General features: G+C 38.6%; 1 protein-coding gene across 3 annotated transcripts in view; it reads left to right on the plus strand.

Moving 5' to 3' along the window:
* The window catches only part of AKAP7 (A-kinase anchoring protein 7), an 81,096-nt gene extending 68,626 nt beyond the window's left edge, over nt 1-12,470 (plus strand). The window contains exons 8-9 of one of the 3 annotated variants that reach the window (XR_014615984.1): nt 10,221-10,941; nt 11,184-11,321. Coding sequence is in view for 2 of the 3 variants with exons in the window: in XM_084201513.1 (XP_084057639.1) it covers nt 10,221-10,423 (203 nt within the window). In the remaining variant the exon portion in view is untranslated. Of the gene's footprint in view, nt 1-10,220 lie in introns of all 3 variants that reach the window. The other 2 variants (XM_084201514.1, XM_084201513.1) reach the window with 2 other exon arrangements.
* Nucleotides 12,471-15,488: the final 3,018 nt, after the last annotated feature.

Consider the following 15,488-nt stretch of genomic DNA (forward strand, 5'->3'; position numbering starts at 1 on the left):
AGTTAGCATGATGTCCCTGCCAATGGCAGAAGGCTTAGAACTAGATCTTTTAAGGTCTCTTCCAGCCCTAATCATTCTATAATTCTGTGGAGCATGAGGGTGGAAATTGTCTTAAAAATGAGCTAGGTGCAGGCTGCCCTTGAGCCTTAAGTAGCTAGAAATACACGGTACCAGTGACCAATTTGGCACTGCCAAACTTGTACAATAGTCAGTACTTGTAGACTTGAAGTTCTGATGTTAGCATACACAGCCAAACTTTTGTCATGTTCTTGTCTGACATTCCTTTTGTCAGGACCCTGCCCGAATGGTTGTCCTAAACTGGTGCAGGGAAAATTCACTTCTTACTAGGTATTCCGTCTGGATCCCCATCCCCAAATCTCAGAATACACCATTAACTTTATCTTTTCTACTGATGGCTTAATCCCTTTGAATATCTGCCAATCTCAGGTGAATTTGATCTGGGCATCTGCTAAGTTTCCTGTGAGTTATAATCCTCAGGCATGGATAATTCAATTCACTCACTAGAGACTCACTATCATTTTGCTAAGAGGCAAATTGTCTTACCCTGTGGTCTAGTTTTGTGATATTCTGTTTCACATCCTAGCAATAATTTTTAAATGATATTTTATTCAATCTTTCATTTTACTACAAAGCAAAAGGATTTAACAAAAACATATGACAGCCATGTTTTCTGTATCACTTACTGTGGCTGAGTACAGTCAGCAAATATACTTTTTTTTCTGTCTTAAAAATCCATTACCATCTAGTATAGCCTAATGCAGTCAAAAAGGTTTTCCTTTCTTTCTCTCTCACATCCTCTTTTGCTTTTCACATACACCTCATTAATACAATGTGAGAGGTTTTCCAGCACAATATGATGAGTTTAGTCTTGCAGTTCTACAAACTGTAACCTGTGATGAGGTGAGTTCTAGGGATTGAACCCCCTTCTAAATACGGAGTTTGCCTTTCTCTGTTAAAATGAAATTTGCTGTAGTGTTTTTGTGATTTGAAGCACAGTTGATCCTCTGATTTAATGACATAAATGTTAATGTATGTTAACCCCCTACCTGTGTGCCCTTACTCATACACTGCTTGTGTGTTCTCTGCTACAATTGATCTGAAACATTTGGAAGAAGGGCCATGTGTAATACAGCCCAGATCTTGGGGGTCACTGCTTGTAATGCTTGCTTCAGCACAAGTGAATAATAAGTCTATTCTAAAAGAAATGCATCATTTTACTTTGAAAGATCTATTTTATTCCCTTTGCATTTTTTTAACCATAACCTTTAAAGAAGATATAAAATTAGAAAATAGTACAGGATTAGACTTTAAATAAAAACATTATATGTGTTACAGTCTGTCCAAGTTTAATCTTCTCCATCAGCAGCAGAATGTGTGGATGCTTGTGGTGCTGCACCCAGGCTGTGAGGACAGGCCAGTTCTCAAAAGCTCTTGGTTACTGCTTCTGGTGCCCCACACAGTAACCTTCAGTGTATAGCTACACCTGCATTCTTGGAGTTGAAACCACATTGCATCATGCTGAGCAACTGTTGTATATGCTTTCCTGTCTCAGGAAACCTCAAAATCATGAATGACATAATCTGCTCTTGAGGAGAACCATTGCCCATCTTTCCTTCTCCTCATCCTTAACAAACGTCTCTTGGCCCCTCTAGCCAGATATAAAAATGGGAGAACTTTTCTGTATGGAAAACACAAAGGCTGAGCAAACTAAAGTACCAGCTTTTCACCACACAGTTGGGTCTGAATAGAATGAAAATAAATGCAAAAACTGGTTATGGCGTGAATATCCACCCTTTATTCTTTTACTCTTGAATTGAGGAAAGGCTGAGAACTGAATACTGCTTTAAAATAAGAGGACAAAGAAAAATATATGAAACTCCAAATAAGAACTGTTTAGCCTGACAGAAATAAAGGCCCAAAAGACCAGCTGGCGTGAATGAGCTGTTTTCTACTGATGTTATGAGACAGATTTGGAATTATTGGGATGCTAAAGAGGAAGGTGTGGAACTCTGTATACTATGTATGTAGAGATAAAATTTGCAAATGGAAAAAGGAATGTAAAGAGATGAGAACTATCAGTTTTAAGGCATGGTAATGAGCAATCCATTATGGTACAGAGTAAATTGGTAAAAATTGAGATGATTCGTTCAGTTTTTGGCATAGCAGACGTATTTTTCTGGATTGATTTCACTGAAGTGTTGCTAGAACAGTCTTTGACTCACTGAGTTTGAGGAAGTAGAAATATGGGGGAAGAAAGGGAGGGGGAGTTATTATTTTCCTAGAATGCAGTGTTAGAGCTGTAGGGATTTACTCTCATCAAAGTGTTGTATTAGGTAGGGAAGTGGGATTTTTAAGGAGTTTTGTGTTGTTTCAGAAAGAAAATGCTTTTATAATGTTTGATATTTAACATCGGAAGGATATGGAAGTAAGGTCCAGTGGTTTAATAACAGTAATTAGGACTCAGTTATTCTTGATTTTAATGGTGAAACAGACTCAAAAATAATATTAATTTTGATTATTAGGTGCTTGTTCAGTAAATGAGGTTATTTGCTCTATTCATAAAGAACATAGGATGGGAAAAAAATTAGTACTCTCATATTCTTTCAATTTTTTCTTGCCCTAGATTATAAAGTCTGTTTTTTCTTGCGAAGGATTGATTGCATTAAATTTAGTTCTATGGCATGGTAATGTTTCAGGATTTTTTTCACCCACAGATTTTGTTCTGCCGTCCTCTAGCAACAGTTTTTAAATTTCTGTGAATTAGATTAAGTGAGCTTTAATCATACCTTCAGCATTCTTAACTCTTTATCTACAGATATTCTGATTTCATGTCTGAGGTCATCAAAACTCCCATGATACGGAGCAATTTATTATGACTAAGCACATGCCTGCATTTGTTGCTTATCTTTTCTTTGGAATATTTTTCTTTAGAAATCAAGAGTAACTTTTTTCAAGGCCATGTGGTGAAAGGACAATGGGTTTAAACTGAAAGAGGGTGATAATTCCAGAGAAGTTGTGGATGCCCAGTCACTGGCAGTGTTCAATGCCAAGTTGGATGGGGCTCTGAGCAACCTGGTCTAGTGAAACCCCCATCGCAGCAGGGGTAGGACTTGATGAGTTTTAAAGTTCCTTCCAAACCAAATCATTCTGTGATTCCATGTTCTTGCAAGTGGGTATTTTAGGGCTTTTAGAGAGCAATAGAAGTTGAGGAACAGCTTGTCCTGAAGAAGATCCCAAACAGTGGTTTTATGGGTTCAAGGCCAGAGCATTTAAAGAGAGTCCTAAACTTCTATGTACTAGTACTCTCCAAGTATCAAAAGTCAGCTTCATGTTTACAAACTTTTGTGGGATAGAGCAGCGAACATTTCTACAGCTACATCTTACAATATCAGTTTAAAAACTGATAGCAAATTCCAGCTCTTCCATTTGAAGTGGAAGTTAGGTGGCCAAAAAAAAGAGAGGGAAGAAGGAACAAAACTAAATACATTATTTAAGGCAAAATCTATGATAGATAAAGGGGATTGAGATAGGAAAGGTTATGATAAGTACTTAATGTTAGGGGGTGTTTTTAAATGAAATTCAAATTGATTTGAGGGTGTCTTGTTAGTTTTCCCAAAGCTGTTAGCAAATTTGGTCAGATTCTGTAGACTTGATCCATGAGAGACAGCAACAATCCTACTCATATGTTTGAAAGCACATATTTTCATAGTTTGCTTATGGAGTGGGTTCAGTTCCTTCAAGAGGAGGATTCTGGAGGAAAAGGATTAGACCCATCTATTTGGACTGCCTTTGCATGCAGTTTTGCTACCAGTTCAAACCTATTTAAGATGCTCATACTGAGAGAGGGGATTCTAACCTTCTTCCATTAGATTCAGAATCTAATTAAGCTTGGTTACAGAGATGTTAAAAGCACCTTGCAGATAACCTTTTTTTTTCATTATAATGATACAGCATTTAAAATTATTAATTGAAATTATTATGGTTTTTTATGGACACTGTTGGACATACTCTTGAATTGCAATTACATCTCTTTTTTTTTCAAGATTTCATCTTCCTTTTGCAGTTCAAACAGTATGCAGCTGTGTTTGACAACTCATGCTTCTGCAACTTAAATAATTAAGTGAAAATGGATGTTGATTAAAATTTGACTTTTCTGTCCATAACTTACAAGTACATTCATAATTGCTTTCCCCAGGGAAAGAGATGTACTGTGTGAGAGACTGTGATAACATGAGTTTGTATGGAGCCTTTTTCTGAGCTCAGGAGGAACAACAACGCAGGTTCAGCTTGTTAAGATTCACTTATTAACACTCGTTTAACAATCTGTCTTAGGCCAAAAAAGATTGCTTTTTTTAGTATACTTGACAGCAGCATGGAAAAGTCACAGCCAAAATAGCATCCCTTTGGAAGCTGTATAGTAAAAAATGAATCCTAAAGATATGACCCTGAAGTTCCCATGACTATGGGAAGGATAAGGAAACAGTAACAAGAAGTGAATCTTTATTAAATGACTTGCCTTGGCACGCTGGTGAGTAAACGTTTGATTTTCATGTCTGACAGGTCCATAAGCAGTGACTTTAAGGTTTTGCCAAAATATTTGGACTGTGACAGTTGAAATCTTTGTAGATACCTTTTTCATTATCAGCTGTGTTTTTGGGCCTATACCTCCCTCAGCTTGGTGACTTAGCAGGGTCTAGGTCTTTGTGCCTTCAAAACCATCCAGCTCTGTCTGTGGTCTCTGGTGACCGAGGTTGATGGGGCAGCAGCCTGTGTGTCACCCGTAGTGTGTTACATTCTCAGTATTATTTCTGGAGGACCACTGAAGGCAAGGCACTGACGTCTCTGTCGTGTTCCAGAGTTCAGCTTTTCCCTGGGAAAACCGGGAAGCCTGATCTCTCTCTCTCTTTCTTAGGCTCTGAAAACAGCAGGAGGCTTCCCCATTGGCACCATCCTAGAGGGCAGAGCAACTCTTCTGCTCTCCTTGATCAGCCTGCTGACCCAAGCTGCTCTTCCTGAGAGCTGCTGGCACTGGGCAGCACTGTGGATGATGAAGGAGAGTGAATAATGTTGCCTGGATGTTTGCTATCACAATCTGCCTCAACCCTTTGGTTCTCCCATTGCCATCTTGCACAGTGAATATTACTGTGGCTATGTAAAACCACTTCTGTAACTTGGCCTGTAAATTAGTTCAATTTAAGCATTAAACTGCATTAAAGGAGCTGGGGAATTTCTCTGTCAACAGGTCTCTTTTAATAGAAAAATAAGCCCAAGATATTTAACAGAACTCCCTGTATGCCAGGACTAGAATAACTTTTTAAATTTTGTTTGTTCTGGAGGCTCTTGCCTGTGGCATCACATCCCTTAGTGCTTGCAGTGGGATGAGTAGGTTTAGCAGATCATATCCTCTTTCTTCATTTAGAGGTGGTCAGAAAATTTATATCAGAGCTTCACAAGGGTTTGTGTGAAACCAAACAAACTTTTGCCATGTTTGCCAAGTCTGCAGCTCAGAGGGACCTGCAGGTATTCCTGTTGTCATTACTGAATCTGGCAAGAGCACCACTTTCCCTGAATAGCTGCAACACCCTTAATTTCCTCTTTAGTAGAAATTCCTACTTCATCAGGTTTGTTCCATGGTGTGCCAAATTAAATTTAAAAAACCTTTCCAGCCAACTAGAAACCACGTATTCAGCATGAAGGACAGATTGGTATTGCTTTGTAAGACAGTCCTGTAATTATAGAGCAGTATATGTAAACCTAAAGAAGTTTGTTAGATGTCCCACATCAGGTGGGAACATCCACCAAGAGAAATGTCATCACCCTCATGTCATAATGAGATTATCATTTCACCTTCCTCCCAGTGCCTTATTTGTGTTGATTTCTTAAGTGACCACTTAAGAGACTTTTCATGCAAGTCCTTCTTAATTAACAAGGAAATGTTCAGAGTTGTGACTTTCCTGTCTCTGCTTACTGTGTTGATTAGATATGGGCACGTGCTCATATTTGTGTTCGTGGAGTTTGTAAAAACTGTGTTAGAAATGATTATTATGATAGCCCAAAAGGTAGATAGAGGCATGTCTGTTACCACAGCCCTCCCCAGGTCCCAGAGCAGAACCTCTGCCACCAAATTTTTCAGCAGGTCTCAGTCATCTAATCAAAATACTAAAGGTCTCTTTTATAATGTTCCCCATGTTATCATTGTTTTGTTGCCAAGAAAGGTTGTTGGAAGGAAGAACAAAGCCCAGCGTGTTGAGGCCACAAGGGAAGGATTGCAGAACATTATCTTGGAGCATAGCTGGTAAAAGGATGTAAAACTGGCTTTTCCTATAAAAGGGATCCCCTGTTGCTTCCTTCAATTAAATCTGTTACAGAAAAATCACAATCCATGGGCTAATCATGTGAACAATAGAGAGATTCAAACTGTCCTGCCTCTCTCCAAATCTGAGATACCTACATGCACTCTAAACAGGCTGTGTCAGAGCCGTGAAAATGCTGTACCAGGACCATGATATCTGATTTGTTCCAATACAGTGTTTCAAAATTCAGCTCACAATCTTGTAATGTGTAGGGGGGCGTAGACTTGGAGAGTAAACCTAGTCCAGTAGAAAGATACAGCAGTGAATTTGAATCCAGATTTGGCTGTGGTTGCAGGCATCTGGTTCATGTCCATAACTGCTAGCAGTAGGATGTAGGATCATAAAGCCTCTTTTGAATAAGTCTGTGGAGCTGATAGTTCCCTTTGTAAAAAATTATGGTCATTTCAGGAGAAGTGGTATGCTTCAGTTTTAGTAATAAAAAAAGCTGCTCAGCATGAATGCATTGAGGTACGTTCACAGAGTATGAATTGGTTTTCATATTTTGAAAATTATAGAAGAGAATTTTGGGATAAACAAAATGAAAGGTTTTTTCATTTTTATTGTGAACAACATTGAGGAGAAGACTGGAATTTTTTTATTCACAGGCACGGAAATAAAGTAGTGTCACAATATTGATGCAAATACAGTGCTATGGTATATCTGTTCCCTTTTCAGAACAGATATTACAAGCACTGCAAGTGTGAATTTTTAAACCTCCCTTTTGAATTTAAAACATTCATATCTGCAATGGTTTCTACAGATATTCCAATAATTCAAATAATGTTAGTGCACTCAAAGAAGCATTTGCCTGCTGCAAAGGAATTGTATTCATCAAAGAAGCAGGCGAGCAGCAGCTGCAGCATGAGAGAAGAGATGTAAACAGGATAGATGTGTGTTACATTATCAAGTAGATATAGATGCTCAACACTTGTTTTTATTACATGACCTGTTTAATTTTATCAACAGTCATGAATAGGAGCGATACAATGGTACCCAGCTACCTGCCAGCCAACCCTGGCATTGCAGACACTCCCACTACTGCTATTTTGGGAGTATGAGAATAGAAACAGAGCATCAGGGAATCATGTAAGTCCATGTGCCTGTTCACCAAGGTGGCTGCGTGGATAAATCCAAGCACAATCTTCATGCAAGGATGTGGATGCATTTGCATTCACATGTCAGTCAGATGTCTTTCCAGTGGGAGTGCAGAGCTCTCTTAGGAGGTGCTACAGTCTTCTCCCCAGACTTTTGATGAGCCTTGAATATCTCAAAATATTAAAAATAAACAAACAAAAACCCACAAACCCATTCTTCTGTAGCTATATAAACTGCACTAATAAAAATACAGTTTTATAAAAATCTGACATTTTTCATGCATGAGAAAGTACTTATAAGTGAGCTACCTGCTTATTCTGAAATAATAAACACAATAGTAGCTGTATGGATTTTATACATATATCTGTAAATGAGAACTGTTCTGCAGAAAGTATTCATGGGAGAAGAGCTCTGGCCTTTTTCAGAGCATAATACATGATGTACTACAACTGAAATTACACTGTGAGTAAATATAATCAGTACTGTTGTGTGGTATCTGGAGGCCTCTGTGACTGATTAGTCATATTCTGCATATTAAGCACTGCGGGGTCAAGTGTGAGAGTGGCTGAGCACCATATTTCCCATTGATTTTTTTTTGAGTTGCATGGATAGATCACTAGCCCTGTGGGAGTAACGATTTCTGTGACCCATGAGCAACTCTGAAAATCAAGAAACTCTGCAACTGGAAACCAGTTTACTTTAAATAATCATTAAGTATTTTTTTTCTAGTGACTAAATAGACCAGGGCAACCAACACATTTTTGAGCATCTTTACTAGAAGCAAAGGAAATCAGTAATCTAAGGGCTTCGTTCAAAGGAGTGTGTGGGATCAATTCAGAAAAGCTGTGAGGAGATGCTGCTCATAAATACCTTGGGTGCCCTCAGAGAGAAGAGTGTGAATTAAGTCCCTCCTTCCTGTAAGTTAGACCCAGGATTTAGAGATAGCAATATGGTAAGCAGTGAGTCAGAGAATGTGGAGTATGTAGCTGTTTGGTTTTGGGAATAGTGCCTCTGCCTCTGTTGCACGGTAGCCTGAAATATTTCTCCTTGGAAATGATAATTCTGTTTTTAATGTTTTCTTATATTTACATTCTTATAATACATTCTTATGATGTATTCTTATATTTGGTTTTAACCAAAACTATCCCCCTAGATATTCTTTTTAATATCTTTAGAATATTTATCTATGCTTTCTCCAAAATGTAAAGAAATGCTTTACCAAGATGTAGTCTGATGATTCTTCAGGGGGAGAGCTCAGTCCTTCCTTGCCCATACTAACAGTGCTGTGGAGGCCCAGAACTGGAAGAGCTACTGTTCCAGTGCAGAATGTTCAGATTAACAGCTAATAGAAGCCCTGCCTCTGAATATGAAGAGTTTTGTTTGCTTCTCTCGCTCCTCCTTGAATCCCCTTATGAATTATGCTTTATCAGTGAAATCACTCCAAGGTTGTGCAGTACACTAGGAAGACTAATAAAAGTCTTTCATAACTGTTATCTAAATGTTCTGGAAAACTTTAATAAATTTACATGTATGAAAAATGACAAATTTAGGTAATTGAACAGTACAAAGCTTTGTGCTGAGAGCATACAATAATATCTCTTTCACCAGATGCATGTGACAAAGCAGCCTCTTATTACTGGTCACAGAATGCAAATGCCTGAAGAGGACATGAAATGTATGACCTTTAAATACAGATGGAGGGAAACAGTTATTTACCTAGTGCAGGGGACTGTGAAATAGCAAATGGCATGACCAATGAGAATTGGACAATAAAATTTGCTTTTCCTACAACAAATTCTTCATGAAAGGAGGATTCTGCAGTAGGGTTTATAGTTTATTAGGAAAATGTGTCATGGAAAAGCACCATTTCAAATTACAGGTAATGATGTATGAGAATCCTCACTATGCATATAGTTGTTTGTTGCATATGTTATTCATATGAAGTTTTAGCAAAACAGGGAAATTTCAGCTTCTTGTTTTTATCAGCAGATATTTAAGAATGGACTGCTAGAACTTGCAATCTTTTGATGTTAGAGCTTTAAGACAGGAGACAGAAGAGAGGCAGGGAGGGACTATATGTTTTTTATTAGTTTTATGCTTTGTTTAGAAAAATACTTGTAACCTGTGTTTTGAGTGTTTTACTAATTTTTCCTGTGAGAAACTCCTGAATTATTAGAAATTAATAAATAGATTTAGATTTATTAAGCAAAACCACAAAACGGTGGCACCTAAATTTAGGAATGCTGCTAAAGTGTAAATATGCCTCACGCTATATATGACCCTAAGATTGGCTCAGTTGGTCAGAGCATAGGGCTGACAATGCCAAGGTTGTGAGTTTGATTCCCTTAAGGGCCATTTACTTAAGAGTTGGATTTGATGGTCCTTATGGGCCCCTTCCAACTCAGAATATTCTGTGATCTTTGCTTTGATCTCAGTGGTGATCATTGGCCAGAAAAAAATGAAATTTGCACACTTACTCTTCCATGCTGAATGAGGGCTTATAACATTAGCCGCTGGCATTTGCTGCAGTTTTATAAGAAACATGAGCAGTGAAATATCTTTGATCTAATGCATGTACACATCTTTATGGAGCACTTTAGTTTGGAGCTTGAGGGGGGGAAAAATTACTTTTTACAATCAGGAAGAGGCTAATAACTTAGAATCCAGCTCAAGTCAGAAGCTTCTGATACAATCACAGCTACTGTCTTTGCATGGCAATGAATTCCTTCTCTTGTCTGTTGTGATGCATAGGTGAAAAGCAAGCAGCAGAGCCAGACGATGCAGAGCTGGTGAGCCTCAGCAAAAGGCTGGTGGAGAACGCAGTGCTGAAGGCTGTGCAGCAGTATTTAGAAGAAACACAAAACAAAAGCAGGCAGACTGATGGGAGCCCTGCAAAAACTGAGGAAGCAGCGAGCGGCAGCAAGAATGAGAGCGACAATGATAACAGCAAGTGAGCGCTGTGCAAAAAGCCTGGGAGCAAACATCCCACCAAGAATAACTACAAAAACATGTTCCGCTCCCTGCTGAAATTTGCAAAGTGGTGCTGGGTGTCAGGCACTCTGCTTTGTGAGTCTCTTATCAAAAGTTTGTTCTGAATTGAAGGACACTGTCTACTGGTTTAATATGTGCTTGCACTGCTGAAAATCTGCTGAATGCTGGGAGGGATGGACGGTGGAAAAAAGACAAGAGTGGTGAAGCCGGCAGCTCCAGTCTTCACTTGCTTTTGATACCAAGAGTCCCTTTCTGGTTTTTGAGGAGAAACTGAACATTTTGCATTTGTCATTTGGATTGTCGTGGATGACTGTGGATGAAGCCTTGCCAAAAGTGGAAGCGATGCCCTGCGCCCGAGGGTTTGGCAGCGCTGCAGGGCTGCTTGCTCCATGTGAGAGCACGTGCTGTTTCCTAGTCAACAGCAGTCAATACCAAGCTAAAAATTACCACTGCAGATACTCATCGCAGATACTATTACACAGTATGTAATAAGGCAGGAGTTTCCCTTAAATGTGATGCTGTACTGTTCTTTACATTTTGGTAGCATTTGTTGATGTAAATTATATTTTTTGATGAAATACCTTTTTATAAAAAATGAGTATGGGTGAAACACTGAGCACTTACTACTGTCCAAACCAGATATGATCTCTTTATCTCTGAACATTAATGATTCTAAATCACATTAGTTGTTATAAAATGTATTATATTGTTGTTTTCCTCTAGGAAAGAGCCATGAAGCAGACTTAGTAAAGGAAGCTTTACGCAGAGAAGCGCAGGCCCTGTTACCCAGGCTGAATCAGATAAAGGAGCTGTTAACGAGTCCTGAGATCCGCACAAAAATTAGCAAAGAACTCTTTGAAGACAGGCACAACTCTAACAGTAAATGGAAAAGTTGTATTGACTTGGAGTCTCCAAATGCATGACTGTAAATTGCCGTTGTGGAAAATCTCACCAGGTTGTTTAAAAACAAAATGTTGTGGCAAGAAATTTTTTAGGTTGGCTTGTTTGGGTTTTTTTAAAGTGAAAATGTGAATGGGTATAAATGTCTCATGAGGAATCATGCTGAAATACTTGTACAGAAGGGTTGTATTTCATAATAATGAAGTATAGCCACTTCTCAACATTGCATTGAAACCTGTTTGAATGTGCAGGTATATGTCATGACTCCAAAGTAGAAAATACTGGTTTCAAATAGATCTGAGCAAACACTGTGCCCTTCCTTTATCATTGTAAATAACTCAGTTTTTTTCTCATATACTCCTACCCTAACAATGATGTACAAGTACTAAAAAACTGGTGGTTTTAAATACTTCAAAATGTATATTTGGGGAAAAAATTCCTCTTTTAATTATCTGCCTTTTGTATATGTACTGGCATTTTGGGTTAGCATTGTATGTTTTTTATTGTTTTTTTAAACAGCACTTGAATACTTGTATAGATGCTGACATTTAGTTCCTGCTGATGTTTACACTAAAGCAAGAATGTTTTAAATTTCAGTATGAAATTCAGGCTCCACTGATCTCAATGGCATACTGTTGTTGGCTTTAATGGAGTCAGGATGCTGCAATTAAGATTTCTTGTGCAAATAATAATATTACTTGGGATAATATTTGCCTTTTTACTTTTGTAGAACGGTGTTTTTGTCTTTTGTTTTTGATGTTCCTCCATCTCTACTTTCTGCTGCCTGAGGTGGAGTGTCAGTTTGCTTCATTGTTCCCTCCACACACCTGCAAGATTCACTGAAGATTTGGATGATGGACAACAATGCAGGAGTAGGTCCAATATTTGCAATTTTTATAAACATTGTCATAAAAGCTATATAATATGTTGTGATTGGTATCAGAATTGTACTGTTAGAACAGCTGTGTGCATGTTCTTCATTTGTCTCAAGCACTGTTCATTTATCTCACATCAGAGCTTTTTTTTCCTCATTTGATATGTAACAGTATATTCTGAAACCCATCTTTTACATGCCATGTTCACAATAAAATATTTTTCCTTTGCACTCTGTACGTTTTCACCTGTTTTCAAATCGACTTGAATAGAATTAAGTGCTTGCAAATAAGAGTTACAGGAGAGAAACAGTGCTCCAGTGAATCACACCATTAAATTAACTACAGGGTGTTGTGCCAACATGCTGCTCTGGCATTTGGCTGCTGAAATCATGCAGATAAACTAGGCCCAAGTCATTATTGTTTTCAAGGAAAAGTCTTATAAATTCTTGGCCAGGTTTAGAAATAAATATTGGTTACAACTTCCTAGAGGTCCACTCTTGAAGTGCAAGTTAAAGGAGTAGTGTCAAAATACTCTAGAATGATAGATTAAAAAAAAAAAAAACTTAATCTGAAATCATTCCTGGAGATCATTGGGAGGGAGCTTTTATAGGCTGTCAAGCAATTTAAATGCTACTTGCACATAAGAACACAAAACCAGACACTCAGCTGTGAAAACAGGAAAACAATTTATTGTATTATATCTGAATCATGGATTGTCATCTCCCATTCCTCTATACAAGTCATTTCCATGATTAAGGGCCTTTTTATATAATTCAGCTTGTAACAGTCATTGTTCTCATGTTTCAAGTAAAACTGTGGAAATTAATCACTGCATTTATGTCCAGGCACTTTGATAGGTGACCTCATTATTTGAGATCCTGCTCATTCAGTTCTCGATGGATGGCATCGAGAATAGCAGCTCTGAAAAATGTTTGGGGGGGTTGAGGTCCTGAGCATAGGCATTATCTGAGATGTACTGGAGTGCGTCTGTCATAAAGGGGAGGTTCTACTGGATCAGGAACTGTGGGATAGGGGACACTCCAGAGCCTCTTAAAAGACTCTGGATATGTGTGTTTAAGCAAACCAAACCCATCTTGAGTTTTGAGAAAGGAAAATCAACAGGGCTTTTGTTTCTGAATCATTCATGTTCTCTTAAAATAGCCTTTACTTCTGGTTTTGACAAGAACAACTGTTAATTTACTCAAAAAATAGGGGGGGAAAACCCTTGCATCAGGATTCATTTTCTTACCCTTCTTCCTTTCTCAAAGTCACTGGCAGTGAAGCCTGGCTGCCAAACTGAAGGATAAATCTCTTGTGTGGAACTGTGAGATGAGCACTGAAGAATGAAGATACATAAAGACTGAACCTAATATAGGCAGGTGTGAAGCTCATAGCTGCACCCACCAGAACAAATATGTTGCCTTCCTCACACTTACAAACCATTTTGAGACAACAATTCTGTTTCTTAAATAAGCTCTTCTGAGGAATGTCTTAAGGTAGTGATGCACAGGTTATTCTAGGAAAGTGTTGGCATTTCAAAGCAGATGGTGCAAGTTTGTCCATGTTTTGTTTTCAGTTCTACCTTCCAGTTTGCTCATACTCAAAGAGTATTTCTACACTGCTGGTTGTAGAGCTATCTGTGACAGATTTAAAAGCAGTAGGTCAGCTTCCAGGACTGATCTAGCTGGAACTGCCCATGACTTACTGAGAAATATCTTGACATCTAGGCTTGGTCCAAGCATAGACCAAAAAAATTGTGGAAGGCATGCATTAGATATCTGAGCAACCCATGCCATAAATTCCCTACACTGTTGGGCTGTGCATGAGAGCTGTTTAAGAGTTGACAGAGTAACTAGAGAGACAGTAAATCCATGTAAGTCCTGACTAACAGACACCAATTCTCTGATGAAGGAAGGGAGACTGTTGTGGAAACCCATGAAACCATGTCTCCAAGCACAGGTGCATGTGGCATAAGGATGCTCAGTCTGGTAGCTGAGGGGTAATGCACCAGCTGAATGTGCATCAAGGCCTTTGTGAGAACAAAGCTAAACGGTGTTTCTGAGCTGACTTAAGGTGACCTAAAGCTGAAGTGGATTGGAGCTTAAGGTCAGATTTGAATGCTGTATCCAGATATACAGGTTTTGGGACCCATGCTGGATAATGCCCTATGTCTATTGATGTCCTACTGAATTGTTTGGTAAAATACTATTTCTTGGCAAGGTTATACAGTCTGTAAGTTAGGATTCAAGAGGCTTCATATTACATATTTATAGAAGTTTCTGATTATAACTATGCACACTTCTGTGTGCTATTTTAGCCTAAAGACCATGTGAGCGTGTCATGGATCAGAGTGTGAGCCATGCTTCATTCTGGTGACAAGAATGATACTGTTTCATTTTTATGTCAGTCTAGACATGACTCACATATTCTTGTTAGAATTCTGACTTTTTAAGTCTTGAGAGATATCCTACGTATTTATGTAGTCAGCAAGCAGGAAAATTAGAAGAGCAGGGCCGCTGCCCTCAGTGGAACTTTTAAGTTGAAATTTAGTAAAAACACACATTTAATTTTTTCCAATTATGTCCAAGAATATGCTTGTGGAATGAAGTGTAAATTGAAACTTTTTCACTGCAGATTAAATACTACCTGTAGAGCTGGCTGCAGCCTAGTGGAAGGCAGTAAGAAATCTGTTTGTCTCAGGTGGAGCCTGGTAGCCAAACACCTGAGACAAACTGTTTTTAGCCTTAGACTTGGTTTTGCACAATCTTTTTCAAAACAATATTTTATCAGTGAACACCCTGGGCCACGGTTCAGCTATTAGTGGTATATTGTCTTGATCTGAAAAAAATGAGGGGCTGAACTGCTACTGTGGCTTTCAGCTGTTTCCATCCCTTTGAAGGAGGGGAGAAATTGTTTTGAAATCCCAAGGAGATTGGTGTCTTTGCAGAGACACCTCTGGTCTCACTCAACAGGCCAGAGGTCGAAGGAGGGCTTACATGACTGTTCACTGAAGTCTTCATCTAGCAGTGACTACTGTCTGATCCAGCCCAAAACCGCTGGACAACAGCAGCTCCCAGAAATGACATGGTGAGTGGGTCAACTGCATGACTAGTGAGCTGCTAGATAAAGTAAGTGGTGTTTTAGATTCATGAAAATTGTGTCAAGTCATGGTCATGTAATAATTTAATTTGTGAAAACCTTTTTGAATTTTGATTCTTCTGTAAGTGTTCACGTAGTGACGGGGTAATCCCTG

The sequence above is a fragment of the Fringilla coelebs genome (assembly GCF_963513975.1).
Source record: "Fringilla coelebs genome assembly, chromosome: 3".
In the NCBI taxonomy this organism is placed as follows: domain Eukaryota; kingdom Metazoa; phylum Chordata; class Aves; order Passeriformes; family Fringillidae; genus Fringilla; species Fringilla coelebs.